At 46.0% G+C, this 12,466-nt stretch overlaps 1 protein-coding gene across 3 annotated transcripts; it reads left to right on the forward strand.

The window, feature by feature from the left end:
- The first annotated feature begins 2,726 nt into the window (after positions 1–2,726).
- Positions 2,727–12,263, forward strand: CENPS (centromere protein S). 3 transcript variants are annotated; one of them, XM_059716705.1, is made up of 5 exons: positions 2,727–2,831; positions 4,253–4,376; positions 6,127–6,160; positions 10,226–10,292; positions 11,578–12,263. In XM_059716705.1, exons 1-5 carry the CDS (start codon positions 2,781–2,783, stop codon positions 11,734–11,736), a joined length of 435 nt encoding a protein of 144 aa, XP_059572688.1. In that variant the 5' UTR covers positions 2,727–2,780; the 3' UTR covers positions 11,737–12,263. The 3 variants fall into 3 exon arrangements, with proteins under 3 accessions (XP_059572688.1, XP_019349521.1, XP_019349520.1); XM_019493976.2 differs by lacking the exon at positions 2,727–2,831 and adding an exon at positions 3,747–3,851; XM_019493975.2 differs by lacking the exon at positions 2,727–2,831 and adding an exon at positions 3,972–4,007.
- The last annotated feature ends 203 nt before the right edge of the window (positions 12,264–12,466 follow it).

Here is a 12,466-nt window from a genome sequence, read left to right on the forward strand (position 1 = left end):
TGACCTTTAAAATGTTTGTATTCAGGCACAATGCTTGTCCCTGCCTGTTTATTATTCTGTTTCTCCTTTTCCCATTGCTACATTCTCTCCAAAACTAGGACCCATAAGACTCCTGCGCCTTATGGGTGGTGGTGGTCCGTCCGCTTGTCACTGGAATCCTTTCTTCGCTAAATAATGCCAAGGATTGGCAATCTGGTGCAGTACTTTTACAGGCGTACCTTGCTCTTTTTTGTTATTCCTGTTCAGGCACTTGCTGGCCCTTCAGCCACTGTCGGCTATCAGGGTCAATAACCTGCCCATCACAGTGGTATTTTTAGTTTCAGATGAAAGCATCCTCTTGGGGTTTGCAGCCTTCACTGAAAATTTTAGAAATGACACTGTATAAAATTAAATCTTGTCTAATGAATGGCAGGAAGTGGCAATGAACTGTTTAGCCTCTAGCTAACCCTAGAGCTTGAACTGTTTTAGCAACACCTACGTTGGGAAATGGTTGTCAAACATCATTTTTCCCAGGAATTGTAGAGTATTTTTGTTGTGACAGTTTTACTTTCAAATACAGGCATAATCCTAGTTCCTGCAAGTTGACCCAGAATCTCCTAGTTTGTCGCAGAGAATAATTCCTAGAGTAATTATTGAAACTAGACTGTTGATTGATTAGATGCCCAAAAAGTGGTTGTTTTGGGTTTTTTTCTGAGATTGCATCCTTGTGATCTCACTATTTAGGTTGTAAAAGGGTACTTATAACTATATTGTTATGACCTATATGTTTCATAGATTTCATACACATTAAGGCTGGAAGGGACCTTGTAAAATCATTAGGTCCAGCCCCCTGCCCAACAGGCAGGAAATCAGCTAGGGTCAAAGGATCCCAGCAAGATAAGCATCCAAATGTTTCTTGCAAGTGTCCAATGTTTATTTCATCTTCAAGCAGTGTTATTGCCTGCTAGGTTTGGCTTGGCTCAGAAACTGCTACAGGGTTTTATAGGCTGGGGGCTTCCTTTACCAACTCGGTGTTTATAACATGGCTATGAAGTTGGCAGATATTTTACTTCACCTCTTCTTTTTTTTTTTTTAATTCTAATTAGATTTACACCAAGCATTTGCAGATGTCAAGTTCAAAAGAGATGGCAAATGCACAGCAAGATAAAATTGCAATTGCCAAGTGGCCTCAAGAAACCATGACAGTGAGTGCTCTAGGTAAAATAAGCTAATTTCTCCACCTTAGAAATAAAGATGAAAAATGAAGTTTAGCCAGCCAGCAAAATCTATCATTGTACATTTCATCTGGTTTCCTCATCATTGTCGTAATGGTATTGACTATGACCCCAGAGGCTGACAGCTCTGCATCTCCTTCCTAATTCAGGTATCACCTCTGGTATTGTGGAATATACATGTCTGATCTAAAAATTGGATACCTTATTTCAGCAACAGTTACCTAAAAATATGAAAAGCAATGTAGCTTCCATGGTTGGTTGAAAATATCAGAATTATTTTATAATCAAAGCATGCTGCGCTTTCAAAGTAACAATAATTGGATTCTTTCAAATGCTGCCATCAGGGAGAGATGCCCCCAACGTGTTAGTGACCAAGGGGTGCCACAGTCATCAAACCTTTCAGGATGATTAACGCCAGAAAATGGAAAGGGTTTATTTGCTGAGAACCACTGCTGTTTTGGTCAGATGTTGCTATTGTAACTTCTTGTGTATATTGATCTTGATTGCTCAGACCAAGAATAAAGCAAAGTTGTTCCTTGAATTACAAACTAGCTTTTACATTTTACTAAGACAAAAATTCGAGTTGTGATGCAGTAGTCAAACCTTGTGTGGGGAAATGGTGACATCTAGTGGCTAGTTAAGGAGTTTTGAATGACGGCTTCCTGGAAAATAATTAATGAGACTGGAAAAAGCAACCGGGGCTCAGAGTAGGGGTGATCTCTTTTATTAGACTCCTAAGATTTTTGCAAAAAAAAAAGTTCTTTAATTGCAAGGGTTTGGCCACAAACACCCTTTGTCGGGCATGGGAGAAAAGACTAAAATTTCTACCCAGGAAAACTTTTATAGTCTTTTCTCCCATGCCTGATGAAGGGTGTTCGTGGCTAAAAGCTTGCAATTAAAGAACTTTTTTTTTTTTGCAAAAATCTTGGGGGTCTAATAAAAGAGATCATCCCTCCTCTGAGCCCCGGTTGCTTTTTCCTCTAGACCAGTACGGCTACAACCTGGACACCTGAGAATAGGGTAACAGCTTGCAGGTGCACAGAGGGCTATAACAGAAACAATAAAACAGTTGGGAAGATAAAGTGTGAGCTCCTTCCTCGGAGTGCAATGAGGACGGCTGAGGGCTCTGGGCCCCTCTAGCCTAGGGAAGAGAGGGGACTTGATGGCGGCGTGGCGTGGAGGTGCCGACAACAGGCCGGGCTGCGGTAGGTGACGGTCCCGCAGCTCACCGCTGCCCGTGGGCGCCCAGGTCGCCGGCAGTGTGGGGGAAGGGCTCTCGTAGCGCCTGCACACACGAGCAGCCCCGCCTGTCTGAGAAGCGGCTGCGCAGCGCCGTGTCTCAGCCGCCACGTCTGCACGTGCCTGCAGCAGAGGACCCCCCGCCGGGCGCGGCCGGGCGCGGCCAGGCCCGGGGCGAGTCACGTGTCCGGGCACCAGCGTGTCACCCCACTGCGCACGCGCGTCCTGGTGGGCAGTCCGGGGGCGGGGCCTGTCCTCGGCGGCCCCGCCCCCTGCTTCCCGCGCGGGAAACTCGGGCCTGTCTGCGTCTGCGCCTGCGCCTGCGCCATGGAGCCGGACGGGCAGCGGGAGCAGGACCCGGAGCGTCTCCACACGCAGGTAGGGGCCGGGTCGCCCCCCGGGGCCGGCTGCTGCGGTGGAGGTGCCGCCTGGGCCCGGGGGTGTAGGCCGCTCCCCCCCTCCACGGGCCTGGGGCCGGGCCTCGGCGTCCTGCTCCTCACAGAACAAGAGAGCTCTCTCTCTATATAGAAGCATATTATAATTAAAAAAAAGCAGTAGCAGAAAAAAAATAATCAGCAACACCCCCTCCCCCCAAAAAAATTAGTAACAAAAATTACTCAGCAACAACACCCCCCCAAAAAAAACTAAAACAACAACCTGGCAATACTCCCCACCCCCCGCAAAATAATTGCCAATACCTCCTCCAAAGAAATAACTGCCAATACCCCTCCCCCCGCATAACTGGCAATACCCGCTCCAAAAAATAACTGTCAGTATTCCCTCCAACAAAATAACTGCCAATACCACCCCCCACAAATAACTGTCAATACCTGCTCCAAAAAATAACTGGCATCCCCTGCCACCAGTTGCCCAGGATTTGAATGGTGCCCTGTCCAGGCTGTAGCCGTGTTGGAGGAAGAAAGCAAGTCAGGGCTCGTGGACAGCGGAGAGAGATCTTTGATTTTTTTTTTTCAACTTTTTTTTAACTTCTGAATTTTTTATTTTTGCAAAAATCTTGTTGGTTTAATAAAAGATCTCGTCTCTGTCCACGAGCCAGGATTGGATGCGGTTCGGTGGCAGTCCTGCAGGGAGCCGGGAGCACGGCAGAGGCGCTCGCGCCCTTCAACACCCGGCGTTGTTGCGGGTGTCTGGGGAGGCAGGTAGCCTCCTCCCGTCGGTCGGACACGGAAAGGAGCAGGGAGCCGGTAGAAAAGGAACAGGAGGAAGCTGTTTCCGCCTTTCCGGCGTGGCAGTCAGGTGTGGTGGGAGCTGAGCGTTTAACCAGATGCAAACAGGGACTGGACATGTTCTTGGAGGAAAAGGGCATCGGTCGCTATTGAGCAGGGAGCGAGGGGCACGGCCTCTGAATCGGAGCTGCCTGGACAGTAAATGCTGGAGGTGACAAGTGAGAGAGGAAGGGGGGAGCCCTGGTCAGACCCAGTTCTGTCTCCCTTCCAGCGTCTGCAGAGCGAGATGGACCTGTGTCTCAGGAAATGGCTGCTCTTATGTTCTTACTGAACAGGGTGTACAGCCATGAATCTTGATCCCTTGATGGTTAGCGCCTGTTGTGCTTAATACCCTGGGTAATCCTGTTGACTTCACAGGAGCGAGCTCTCTGTAAGGTAGCAAGTGCTAAACCACGTGGATCCCTTTTGCTGCTGAGCTGTGATCCCTATTGCGCTGCCTCTGTAACGCCGGCATCTCATTCTTTCAGTTGGTGTTTATGCATTACAGTGAATGTGAGAGTTAATATGGTGATATGTAAGGTCCACTGAGTAATTTGTTTTGAATTATTTCAGAGGCTAAAGGCTGCAGTTCACTACAATGTGGGTTGTCTCTGCCAGGAAGTTGCAGAAGATCAAGACATTCAGTTTAGCAAGCAAACCATTGCAGCTATTTCGGAGATTACCTTCAGGCAATGTGGTATGTACGTGTCTATGCACTGATGGAGCTGTTCTTATTCTCTTTAAAAGTGATCCAGAATGCTAATTTTATTTTCCTGGTATGAAAGAGGTACTTAATTCAAGACATGCAAAACCCTACACCTGTCTATCCGCGCAACAAGGTAGCCTATGTTAATAAACTGCTTCCCAGTATTGAGATCAATAAAGATTTTAGGTAACATGGCTGTGCTGGTTGATGTATGCTAGTGCAAAGCGGAGTGTCCTCTCCAAACATGTAAGGATGAGGCTTGCTTGCACATATTGTCTGTGCAGCCATTTATAGTTTTTTGTAACACAGTGGTAGCTGCACTTCATTTTTTTTTCCAATTGTAAAATGCCTCACGTGCTCTTGCATACAAGCTGTTATATAAAATTCACTTGCAAGCCTCTGGACCATCTGAGGAACTTTGTTTGCTTTCCTTCTTTCTGATTTGAGATTACTTACCAAGTCCATTTATTGCTTCGTTTCCCTTCATAATTAGAAGTGATCATGTCTAATAGTTCCACAGCCTCTGTTGCTGTTTTATATCTGGTCTCTATAAAATACACGGAAATTAGCCTTGCTTTGCCTTATAAAGCAGCTGCTTTTGTATACTTTCAAGATCAATTGATACATGTGGTAAGAGCTGGGGTGTTAAACATGTGTGTCTCATCTCCTGGACAAGTATTAATGTTGCCATAAAGCCAGGATATGGAGTGGGCTATAACAACGTCATGTGGACCTGTAACAATGTTTAGTACTCACAGAGTTTTGTACACATGCTTACGAACAGGGGATGGGTCTGTATGTTTGACCAAAGCAAATAACTTCCAGATCGGTCTTCAAGCTTGAAATATTTAAAACTAAGGCAACCACAGGTTCACATTCTGCTGGTACAACGCAGACCAACAAGCAGAGAACCAAAGTATAACACAGTGTACTAGGTATGGGTCTTCCAAAATGAGGTCCTTTTTGCTCTGTATGGATGTTAACAATCATACGAGCCTTTCTGTAAGAGAAAGTTACTGCTATTATTTACCTGTGCACAGACACTTATCTTAATGTCCAGTCAGCTTCCACCAAGATGTATATTAGACCTGTGGGGTGGTTGTGGGGCTTGTGGCAGAGCCCCTCATGTGGTGGGGGGCAGCAGGGATTGCCCCCCACCCCTGGCCTGGCAGCACCTGTTGAGTGGGGGCTTTTTTTTTTTTTTAAAGTACTGGGAGCTGGGGCTGGGTGGGGTAGCCAAAGGGGCCTGGGGGAGCAGGCAGGGGATGGGGCCTGGCAGGGGTCCCCCCCATTGTCCCCTTCCTCCTCTTCCAGCTTCCCCTCCCCCGCCCTTTTCTTACCAGCTCAGAGTCTAGATCCAGCTCCCTGCTGCAGTGGGCAGGGACTGCCTGAATCATTTAAGCTCTCTGAATCTTTTCCGAATCGATTTGGACCTTTTTGTTGGTCCCCTGATTCGATTTGGATTTGGAGATTCAGGTACCGAATCTGAATTGAATCGGCACCTGAAGCTTCGCACAGCCCTAATGGCTATCATATTGTGCTCTGTTCTTATGCTTGAGTGCTGCCCTTTTTTATACTTAAGTTAAATACTTGGGGATGAAAAGTGCACTTTTTGTACAAGCTCTATGATTGGTCACCACAATTACAGAAACAGATTTCACCCTGCTGATTTGAAAATGTTAAAAAAATGTGTGATTTTTTTTTTTTTTTTTTTTCTCCCCACCCTTTATTTTTCTTTCAGAAATTTTTGCAAAAGACCTTGAAATGTTTGCAAGGTACGTACTGGAACATTTATCCTTACAAAGGCTTGTTTCTTGCACTCGACTCAGTGATATGTTTGGCTAGAGAAAGATCTCTATCCTATTTGTGCTTCTCCCTTGGAATAGTATAGTATTTAAAAGTGCACCTGGACTACTTTTATGTTATTTGTCCGAGCCAGTTTTGAAGTTTAGTTAACAGATCCTGAAGCTGTCCTGATTTAAATTGTTCAGCCTTTTGTTTTGTAGGGGATAAAAAAGAAATGATTTCATACTCTTGAGTGCAGCACTGCTTCTGATTGCATTGATTCAAACCACGGTGTTTTCCTGAGGTTTGATGAGTCCTCTGTTTCAAAATTATGTGCTTTTAGGAGTCATAGATGTGAACAGTGTGGTCTTACGGCTTCTGGAGAATGCTTTGGGATTTTTCACCCTATCAGCTAACTTCAGAATTGCTTTGGAAGTTTGTACCGAGATGGGGAAAAAAACATATAGAACACAAAATAACTTAATTACCTAGAGGATAATAAAGCCCTTGTATTGAATCTTGCCTCCAGAGTGTAGTCTTTTGTGTGAATTGTGCTCTCTAATGTAATTGCATGCAGGTGTATGGATAACTGCATCACAGTTGGAGGTTTTCATTTTGCTGTGCTTGTTAGCAGTAAATAGTGCTCCTGGAAGAGTAGATAAGTAGGTAGTTTACTTTCAGTTTTTAAAGCTTCTGTTGTGTAATGCATCTTCACAGGTGACTTGTACTTGTCTTCAATTAGAATTGTACGTAATGGAAAATGATTGCTATTAAATGCTTTTATGAAACGATTTGAATGACTGAAGCCTGTGGAGTTTGAAGCTTTTCAATGTACCAGATCTGGTTTGATGCTAACAGCCCGTCCTCCTTGTTAAGTTGATTCTGTATACAGAACATGTGAATGAGTGAAAACCTGGCAGACTTTAAGTCTCTTATTTGGTTCTGTAATTAACTTGAAGTGCCCATCCTTCCTTCCTTCCATCTCTTTTCAACAGCCTTGGAGTTTGTTACTACTCCTTTTATCTATATAAAGTATACTGCTAAAAATCACCCTCTTCTAGTTACTCTGACTTCATTATTCCTGTGTTTTAATCTTTTTTCTTTGGACTCCACTTCAAGCTTATCATCTCTTCTTTCAGCACAACTCTAACCCTGCCTACCCCTTTATACTTATGGCTTCCCCAGGGACTTTTTCCTAAGTGTCCCTCTGCATCTTGTCCTGCCTGTTGTCTTGCACCTTGGTTATTGCATAAGATATCTCCGCCACCCCCCCTTGCATTTCAGAATATTTCTCCTGGCCTCTTGTTTGTCCAAACAAGCTCTCTCTCCCAGTTGCATATCATCTGCTAGCATGTTCCTTCCCCTGGGTCTTTGGAAGTGGATTCATTTGTTACAAGTGATTGCTTTTAATCAATGTCTTTACATGACTGACAGATGCATTATGATCTAAATGAATCTGATGGGATGACTCACAAGCACCAGGTGTTTAGTAGCATGTGGGTTTCTCATCCAGCTGATCAAGGGAGCTGAAAGTATTTCCTGGGGATTCAGTAGGTGGCACTAAGAGTTAAAATGTCCCCAGTGGTCTATTTTGATAGAAGGAGCCACGGTGTCTAAGGTAGCAGTTTTCACATTCTGTTTCCTCCTGTTTTGGTTCCTGTACCACTGTCATCACCAGGAATCCTGGTTTTCTCTGATTTAAAAAAATCCTACATTCTCTGATAAAAAATCCCAAATTCTCTGATAAAAATTCCAAAATCTGTGTTTTTTTGCAATCAAAATGAAACGCCACTAATATATACCTAATATATAAGCTAGCCAATTGCCTGTCAAGAATGATGGCGGGGGGCGGGGCAGAGCAGGTGGGGATGGAGCCCTGTGGTGGTGGCCGCTGCGTGCTGCCTGCCGTGTGCCCCCCCCCCCCCCCCCCCCCGCCTGGGCCTGCTCTCCCCTTCCCTCCTGCTGCTTTGGGTTGAGGTCTGGGCCCACTCCCCCTTCTCTGCTACAGTGGTGGGGGGAAGGGAGCAGCAGGCCTGGGCCCGATGCAGGAGCTGTGGGGGAGGACCAGGGCTGAGGGTGGGGAGAAGCCAGCCCATGGTGGCAGGGGGGAGCAGTGGGCAACATGGTGGCGGTGGGGGGGATGGGAGGAGTGGGCTCTGGGCTGATGCTGTGGGGGGGGAAGGAGAGGGGGGTGGCCTGCTCCTCCCCTCCCCCTGCCACTCTTGTGTTGGGTTGGGCCGGGCCAGCTCTCCCCCCACCCCACGTTGGGCCCACTGCTCCCCCCACTGCTGCTGTGTTGGCTCTGCAGGTAGTAATGACCAAAGGGGGGGAGGGTGGGCTGAGGCCAACGCTGGTGGCCTTGCCCACCTGCGGCGTCCCAACCCTGCTCTCCCCCACGCTGCTGCTGCCACCTCCAAGGAGCAAGGGTGTGGTGTGGGGTCAGCTCTGGATCCGGCTGCTTTGGATGGCAGTGATCCGATCCGGAGCTCTGGACTGGGTTTTCGCCTCGATCTGGCTGAAGCAGCTCCAAAACTTCGGAGCCACCTGGGAGATCCGGCCATAGGGTATAATGGGGAATCAATGAAACATTTATAACTTTGTTGTTTTTGTCCAATTTGGATGAAACATGGAGGGATGGTAGCCTCTACTGAGAGCATGAAACCTGCCAAGTTTCAAGAAGATCAGTACAGGGCTTTGGGGTGAACTGTACCCCAAATTCTTGAAAGCCAAACTGATGTCATGGCTGTGTTACACCACAGGGGGGTCAAAACTGCAGGGGTGGTAGCTCTTACTGAGGCCACAAAGCCTGCCAAGTTTCAAGGAGATACGCGCAGGGGTTTGGGGGGGGGGGGAACTGTACCTCAAGCTGCTGACAAGCAAAACTCATGACATGGGTGACACTGCATGTGCTAAGGTGCAGCGGGGTGACAGCTGCAGGGATGGTGGTCCCTGCTGTGATGCCTGCCAGCTGCTGAGGAGATCGGTGCAGGGGTGCTCTGGGGCGCTGCACCCCTAGCTGCTGACAGACAAAACTCGTGCCATGGGTGCTTGTGCTGGCTGGCCTCACCCCCCTGCTCTGTCCGCTGTGTCCCCGCCATCATGGCAGCGCCCCACTGTGCTGCCACCTCCAGTCCCAATGCTGTATTCACACTCTGTTGTATAAAACAACTGAACACGTGTTATTTATATATTTACAGTTTTAAAGCAGTTTGGAAGCCTACCAGTGCTTCAATCATTAGAATAAAATAAATTCTAAATACCTATATATTTTGGGTTTTTTTGCCATGGAAAATCAAGCTATCCCTGCCCCCTTTGCTCACCAGGATGCAGGTTCAGCGGTGGCTGTGTTCTCCCTGCTGCTTTGTACCGCTGAGCAATCCTGATGTGCTGGTGCCCTGCCTCTGTCCCTGTCGGTGTCCCTCATTCCCAACCCCAGTGTGTGAGGAAGTGAGTGGGTGTTTGGGGAACAGGGTGGGTGTGTGGGGAAGAGGGGTGTTGACACAAGTGATGCTTGTGCCTCAACACCCCCTGCCTCTTTCCTCCCCCTCCCCCCCCTCCCCAGCCATGGTTGTCTGGACACAGCCAGTGCGTGTACAGTGATTGCGTAGTTTATTTTGCTTTTTCTAAATAAATGTGTATGTATATATGTTACTATTAGAAAAGAGAGGTTGTGGGGGGATGGTAGTGGGTGTGATAGTGGGACATGTCCATGTCCTATTTTGAACTGTCTTGTGCTTAGTGTACAAATCTTGGGCACAAGCCTGGATAAACCCAAGAGCAGCCTGGTCCTCCAGGCCCCCAAATGGTGCTTGATGTCTCATTGACTAACTGACACTGGGAAGCCATCAGGACTAATTTGGCGCCATCAACTGTTGGCCTGTGCACATAGTACAATGGTCGCTCTGCCAAAGGTTCTATAAAAGGGGGTATATGTAGCATGTCCTGGATATACAGATCTTTTTGCGTAATGTAAAAGGCATTTTAAAGCCCCCTGTGACAGATCTGAGCAAATACCTTGGTAACATTTCTCCCCCTTTTTTTTTAAATTAATGCAGGCATGCAAAACGAAGCACAATTAATTTAGATGATGTCAAGCTGTTGGCCAGAAGGAGCAGTTCTTTGGTGAGTTTAAGCCCCTTCTCTTTTCTCACATTTTTCCTTGTAAATCACAGGACTATTCCTAAAAAGATTTGTATAAAAACTATGGGTGGTGGAGCTGCCAGTGCTTGCTGTTCAAGTGATTTTTCTTGTGGGTTATGAACTGTGGGTAGCAAATCTCCCAGGCAACATCTTTGGGAGTCTGTTTGCTATCTTTTATTCTGCTCTAGTTCTTGGCATTTGTTCTTCATATTAGTGTTGCAGATTTAGCCATAGCTCAAGCAGCAATGTTCTGGCTAAAGAGAAACTGCTGAGGCTCCAGCTACAGAATGCAATGTCTAATGAGCATGTTACAGCACCTTCAGTCTTAGAAGGAGATTCATTTGTTCTCCTGCTGCCACATTTCTTTATTTCAGCCTCAGGTCAGGAATACTTTGCGTACTCATCAAAGCTGCTCTGTGTCATTCTGTATCAGGAAAGTGGTGCTTATCCTACTGCTAGGAGTAACAAGGAATAGTCAGTAAATATCTCTCACATGCTGATTTGTTTCTGTTCCAGCATCAATTCCACTTCAGTCAACTGTTAGACCATTTATACATCCTAGAAAACACGTAGGAAAAGAACTTTAGGAAAAGAACATAAAATCTCCACAGTAGAATGAGTTATGGATTTCATGTAATAAGTTCTGGGAAGTTGACAATGTAAACAGGCAGATGCCTACAGTCTAAACAGATGCTTCTGTTTAAAAATAGTACTTTAGAGCAAGTTCAGACACTTCTGTGAAAGGCTAATATTAGCAGCTGAGGCAGTCTTATCTGAGTAATTTTTTTCTCCCATCTGTGATCTGGGACACATGACAGCCCATTTCAGAAGAATTGATGAGGGCTGGAGCTGAATTTGGGTTTTTTGTTTTGTTTTGTTTTTGGTCTTTGCTACCACCTGCTGTATAGCTTTCTTTGGTCTGGCTTTTCTGTGAGAGAAAACAGGACTCTTGTACCCACTTCATACTGGGCTCACAACTGTGATTGCAACAACTGTGCCTCATCTTAGTTATTACCATCTGTGTTCTTGTGGGACTGGGTACAGCATACAAGTGAAGGCCCCAGTCATGTGCTGGCGTTTCAGATGTGGGTTATTTCTGCTGATATGCGGTTGCGAATGAATGCTTTAGCCAAAAAATAAAACAGCTGATGACAGGCAGGAGCAGAGGTGGGGGTGCAGATATTTTATTTGAATAAATTAGCCAGGTTTTTTGAGGTGTATAAACTAGCTGAGTCCCTGATAGATAACTGGCTCATTTTTCTCTTAGGAAAAGTATATAAGCCAGAAGGCAGAAGAGCTGGTATTGAATAATCTGGAACAAAAGGAGAGGAAGAAAAAGAAGTCTGGTACAACAAAGGGAAAGAGAACCTCAGAGGAGCAGGTGGAGCCCATCGGGGCTGAGAGTGAGGATTCCAACATGGCATGATCTTTCAAATCACTTCTGCCAGCTTTCTGCTTTGCAACTTGGTCCCTTACTGTACCCTAAGGGAACAAAGACAGCCTCTCTGCATGGAAAACTCCATTGGGAGTTGCCCTTGCGAAGCAGTTACAGCAATGGGACCTTTCATCTTTTAGGTGAACCTGGTAATTGTTTAAGTTCCATTTTCAAAAACAGGCTTCAATGCCAAGAGTTGTTTAGCCATCACCAAAATATGGTTTGCAAAGGGAAGCAAACAAGGACTATTTTAATAGTTTTCCAAAAGAGAATCGGTCATGAGGGCTAGAAACGCCAACGCTAGGTATCCTCTGCCTAGCCAGCAAACAGAATTAAGAGTGTGAGAGATGCTCTTCTAGGCAACTCTCCATGCCGTTGTTTGACTTTTCCAAATTACTAGTAAGATTTGTTCATTTCCTGTTTGTTTGTTTTTGTTGCTGCTGTGCTTAAGTGTATTGAAAGTATTTTTCAGCCATCATTCATACTTGTTCTGGGCTATTAAAGTAGACTTTCCTGCATCATTATTTTCCACGTGAAATGACTTGAGTGCAATGCTTGCTAAACAGTTAGGATGGAGTAAGCTGCATCTCCGTGCAGTAGATGAAAAAGAAGATCATGACAACCTGTTCTAAAACCAGTTCATCCTTTCTGCTGCTCTGTGGGCTTTTGGCTACGAACCTGATTAGTAGCAGATAGGTTCTCTTTTAAAGGGGACTATATC

The sequence above is a fragment of the Alligator mississippiensis genome, chromosome 13, assembly GCF_030867095.1.
Source record: "Alligator mississippiensis isolate rAllMis1 chromosome 13, rAllMis1, whole genome shotgun sequence".
Classification (NCBI taxonomy): domain Eukaryota; kingdom Metazoa; phylum Chordata; order Crocodylia; family Alligatoridae; genus Alligator; species Alligator mississippiensis.